General features: G+C 46.9%; 1 protein-coding gene across 1 annotated transcript; it reads left to right on the top strand.

The window, feature by feature from the left end:
* The first annotated feature begins 1,695 nt into the window (after window positions 1-1,695).
* LOC129716108 (probable G-protein coupled receptor 139) lies at window positions 1,696-5,082 on the top strand. Its single transcript, XM_055665996.1, has 2 exons — window positions 1,696-2,479; window positions 2,761-5,082. Exon 2 carries the CDS (start codon window positions 2,838-2,840, stop codon window positions 3,672-3,674), a length of 837 nt encoding a protein of 278 aa, XP_055521971.1. The 5' UTR covers window positions 1,696-2,479; window positions 2,761-2,837; the 3' UTR covers window positions 3,675-5,082.
* The last annotated feature ends 389 nt before the right edge of the window (window positions 5,083-5,471 follow it).

Genomic DNA, 5,471 nt, shown 5'->3' with positions numbered 1-5,471 from the left:
GTCGGGCCGAAGGGCCTGTTTCCAAGCTGTATCACTCTATGACTCCACGATTCCGTAACAATACAGCACAAGAAGAGGCTCTTCGTTCCACAATGTCTGTACCAAACGGGAAGCCAAGTTAAAATAATCTCCCCCGGCTGCATGTGAACCGTAGCTCCCCATCCCCTGCATATCTACGCACCTATTTAATAGCCATCTAAATGCTACGATCGCATCTGGTTCCACTATCACCCCAGGCTGCGCGTTTCAAGCATCCACCGCTCTGTGTGTAAAATAACACCCGCACATCTCTTTTCAACTTTACTCACCTCAACTTCTAAACTATCCCCTCTAGTCTTTGACCCTTCCACCTTGCCAAACAGATGTGAACTGTCTACCCAATCTATGCCTTTCAACTTTGAAAACTCCCAACCTCAGGCAGATATAAATAAATTCTTGATTAGAACGGGTGTCAAGTGTTATTGGGGAGAAAACAGGAAATATGATTATGAGGCAGAGATTAGCCATGATTGAATGGCGGAGTAGACTAGATGGGCCGAATGGCCTAATTCTACTAAAACTTGTGAACTTGAGAACCTGGACGTTCCAAAGAAAACAAATCACGTTTGTCCAATCTCTCTTTAGGGCGGCACAGTGGCGCAGCGGTAGAGTTGCTGCTTTACACACACAGCGCCAGCCACCCGGCTACGGGCGCTGCCTACACGGAGTTTGTACGTTTCTCCCTGTGACCGTGTGGGTTTTCTCCGGGTACTCCTATTGTGTGGGATAGTACGGGTGATCGCTTGTCGAAGGGCAAAGGCGCCTATTTCCGCGCTGTATCTATAAAGTCTAAAGTATCTCTGATATAATAACAATAAGCAAAGGGTCCGTAAAGAGAGTTTGGAAGGGATGAGGAAAGATAGCAGAATGGTATCAAATTGTTCGATCATTTGAACGTAAAAGCACCTATACTTCAGGCATATATGTCATGTGAGTACAGACCAGGATACAGTACATTCGTCGTCTTATCAGTTAAATTATATGCACACGTTGAAAGAAACCGAGAGATTGTCTACTAAACTAACAGTTGGAGGAGATTGTTGTCATAGTCATAGTGTCATAGAGTGATACAGCGTGGAAACAGATCCCTCGGCCCAACGCCCACACCGGCCAACAATGTCCCAGCTACACTCGTCCCACCTGCCCGCGTTGGGCCCATTTCCCTCCAAACCTGTCCTATCCATGTAAGTGTCTAACTGTTTCTTAAATGTTAGGATAGTCCCTGCCTCAACTACCTCCTCTGGCAGCTTGTTCCGTACACCCACCACCCTTTGTGTAAAAAAAGTTACCCTTCAGATTCCTATTGAACCTTTCTCCCTTCACCTTAAACATCCTCTGGTCCTCGATTCTCCTACTCCGGGCAAGAGACTGCATCAACCCGATCTATTCCTCTCATGATTTTATACAGCTTGTCTTTTGAGACAAGACACTGGTTCACATTGGTTCTAAAGAGGAACGCGGGAAAAGAAATGAGGTGCAACTGGAAGCTGGGGAATAATATCGGAAGTTAAAAATCAGGACCTGAAGGTCTAGAAACGCACTTTGGTAGATAAATACCTGGTGCGTAACGACACCATGGTGCATTTGAAAGTAATTGCAGGGCCCAGAGCAAAGAAACTGATATCATGGGCAGACACGGGCGAGGTGTTCCTAGACTGGAAGCGCCTAAAGGCATCCCTCTATGTAAGGAGAGCTGCAAGAAGATGGCTGGTATCTACAGACAGGTGAGCCTAAAATTAGCGGTGTTCAGTATATTGCAGAGGCTCTGGGAGACGAGGCAGGATTTACATTCATTTGCAAAGGCAAGGTTATTTAGGAATAGTCAACATGGTCTTGTGCTTGGGCCATCTGATGTCGCGAATTGGATTGAATGATTCCAACTGTGCTACATTAATAATAATAATAATACATTTTATTTATGGGCGCCTTTCAAGAGTCTCAAGGACACCTTACAAAAATTTAGCAGGTAGAGGAAAAACATGTAAGGGGAATGAAATAAATAGTAGAGACATGACTAGTACACAAAGTAAAGACAGAATTCAATTCAAAACACAATATGAGGCAATTAAAGCACAGATGAAAAGGGAGGGGGGCGTGGGGCAAAGGATAGGCAGAGGTGAAGAGATGGGTCTTGAGGCGGGACTGGAAGATGGTGAGGGACACGGAATTGCGGATCAGTTGGGGGAGGGAGTTCCAGAGCCTGGGAGCTGCCCTGGAGAAGGCTCTGTCCCCAAAACTGCGGAGGTTGGACTTGTGGGTGGAGAGGAGACCGGCTGATGTGGATCTGAGGGACCGTGAGGGTTGGTAGGGGCAGCACAGAGGAGCCAAAGCAATTAATACGCGACTGTTCAGGTGGAGATTTGGGCTGGGCAAACAGCCTGAGCATCAGAGAGGGGAAAGCAGTGTTTAAGAAGGAACTGCAGATGCTGGAAAATCGAAGGTACACAAAAATGCTGGAGAAACTCAGCGGGTGCAGTAGTATCTGTGGAGCGAAGGAAATAGGCAACGTTTCGGGCCGAAACCCTTCCTCACACTGATGGGGGGGGGGGGGGGGGGGGGGGGGGGGGGGGGGGGGGGGGGGGAGGGGGGGGGGGGGGGGGGGGGGGGGGGGGGGAGACAGCCCGGGAACAGAACAGTTTTAAACATTTGTCAGCAGGACAAGGCAATGGAAGAAACGTGATCTAACAGTCTCTTCTGTATTCTCTCCCTTCATGTTGACAGTGAATTTAGTGGCGATCATCATCTTGTCCCGAGGACAGTGCGGCATCTCCCGCTGCACCACTCGCTACCTGGTGGCCATGGCAGTGACAGATCTGTTGACCATTATTACCGAGGTCATGCTGTATCAGATTAGTTATCATTACTTCCCGGGCTCTGTCCTGAATGTCACGCCCATGTGCAGCGTTGTCCGGGTGCTGAGACGCGCTGCCATCGACTGCTCCGTCTGGTTCACCGTCGCGTTCACCTTTGATCGATTTGTCGCCATTTGTTGCCAGAAGCTGAAAACAAAATATTGCAGCAGGGAAACGGCCGCGATTGTGCTGTCAACGACCGGGTTGCTGCTCTGCTTAAAAAACATCCCCCACTACTTTACTGTGAATCCTATTGCAATAATCAACAATGTACCGTGGGGCTGTAATCCCAAATTAAGTTTTTACACCACGCCTCTGTGGGTGGGATTTGACTGGTTTGATACCATTTTAAATCCATTGCTGCCGTTCGTATTAATCCTATTGTTTAACGCTCTGACGGGCAGATATGTGCTAGTGGCCAGCCGGATCCGTAAGGGACTGAGGGGTGAGGCAACAACAGAGAACCGCACTGACCCAGAGATGGAGAGCAGGAGAAGATCGGTCATTTTACTTTTCACGCTATCCGCCAGTTTTATCCTCCTCTGGACGGTGACAGTCATAGAATTTTTATATTATACCGCCACAGGAAAAATCCCTGGTGATTTCACTGTGTCTGAGTATATACTTGCAATAGTCGGCGTTATGCTGCTGAATTTAAACTGCTGCACCAACACATTTGTTTACGTGGTGACTCAGTCCAAGTTTAGAGAACAGATCGTCAGTGCGATGAAATATCCGGTGACCTCAATTCGTCGAGTCATGAATAAACTGATCAGGAACTGATCTCCTCCCCAGACTTCTTTGAGAAATGAAATGTCCAAGGTGACGGCCCATCGTTTAACCGCAGTTGAATATTCACTGATATAGATGATGAGATGTATGTGAGGCCACGCCACCCACTGTCTTGGACCAGAACCTCATTATCTCTTGTTGTCATAAGGTCATAACAGATAGGAGTAAGAATTAGGCCATTCGACCCATCAAGTCTACTCCGCCATTCAATCATGGCTGATCTATCTCTCCCTCCTAACCCTGTTCTCCATAACACCTGACACTTGCACAAATCAAAAATCTACTCATCTCCGCCTTAGAAATGTCCACTGACCTGGCATGCACATGGTTCACTTCACTCAATTCCCTGATCCACAAACTAGAGTTCTCCTCCCCTCTGTGACTGGAGTTCTGCAGCATCCTCTCTCGCTGCTTCCCCACTGTGTTCTGTACTGTACCTATTGATAACTCTAGTGTCCCTCTCCCCTGACTCTCAGTCTGAAGAAGGGCCTCAATAGCAATGAAGATGAGGACGATGCCTGCCCTGCTGAGTTACCACAGAATCTTGTGTCTATCCTTGGTAGAAACCAGCATCTGCAGTACTTTTTATTGCCTTTTTTTAAAACCAGTCTAGCCACTTCTGTACCCAACGTAATGGCATCCTTCCTATGGTAGGGTGACCAGAACGCATATAGTACTCCAATTGCGGTCACATGGAGTAATGGAGCCTTACAGCTCTTCCAACATGCCCACGTCGACCAAGGTGCCCCATCTACACTAGTGCCACATGCCAAGCTTGGCCCATATCCCTCTACACCACTACTACCCATGTACCTGTCCAAATGCCCCATAAATGTTGTGACAGTACCTGCCTCAACTACTTACTCGTTCCATAAATCCACCACCACCCAGTTGTCCCTCAGTTTGCGATTAAATAGCTCCCCTCTACCATAAGTGATAGGTCATACGTGATAGGAGCAGAATTAGGCCATTCGGCCCTTCATGTCTATACCGCCATTCAATCATGGCTGATCTATCTCTCCCTCCTAACCCCATTCTCCTGCCTTCTCCCCATAACCCCTGACACCCACACTATTCAAAGGGCGAAAGGGACAGCTGGCAAGCGGTAAACTTGTATAGGTGAGGTAGCAGGTGTAAAGGGACAACATGTTCCTCTTACTGTGAAGGGCAAGGCTAGCAGGTTTCGACAATCTTGCTGACAAGAGATGATGAAGGTCTGATCAGGTAAAAGATGGCCGCATGCGATGTATTTAGGCAATTGCAATCAAGCGAATCCCCCCGCGGGTATAAGGAGTGCAGGACTATACTTGTGTAGGATAGATAGATATGATAGATATGCCATTTATTGTCACTATACATGTACAATGAGATTAAAAGCAGCTCGTACTCAGTGCATACATATAACTTAGTACAAAAAACAAGAAACAGAAAACTAAACAAAAGGGGGGGGGGGGGGGGGGGGATAGGTGCACAATTCTGCGGCGCTATATACATATCTATAAAGGCAAAATGGTGAAGGATGAATAGGTAGTATTCTTAGGCAGATGTTTAAAGATTATATTAAATATTATTATAATTTTTTTTTAAATATTAAAAATTACAGTTACAATACACATCACAGTTCCAAATTTCAGTACATGGATAGAATAGATGGAAGTCCGAGTGTTGGGCTGTGAAGTCAGTGCATGTGTGAATTAAGAGTAGTTATGACTTTCGGGAAACAACTATTCCTGAGTCTATTTGTCCTAGATTTGATGCACCTATAGCGCCTTCCAGAGGGCAGCAGGT

This window comes from Leucoraja erinacea, unplaced genomic scaffold, assembly GCF_028641065.1.
Source record: "Leucoraja erinacea ecotype New England unplaced genomic scaffold, Leri_hhj_1 Leri_1689S, whole genome shotgun sequence".
Lineage (NCBI taxonomy): Eukaryota > Metazoa > Chordata > Chondrichthyes > Rajiformes > Rajidae > Leucoraja > Leucoraja erinaceus.
The sequence above is the reverse complement of the archived record's forward strand: the minus strand, read 5'-3'. Positions and strand labels throughout refer to the sequence as shown.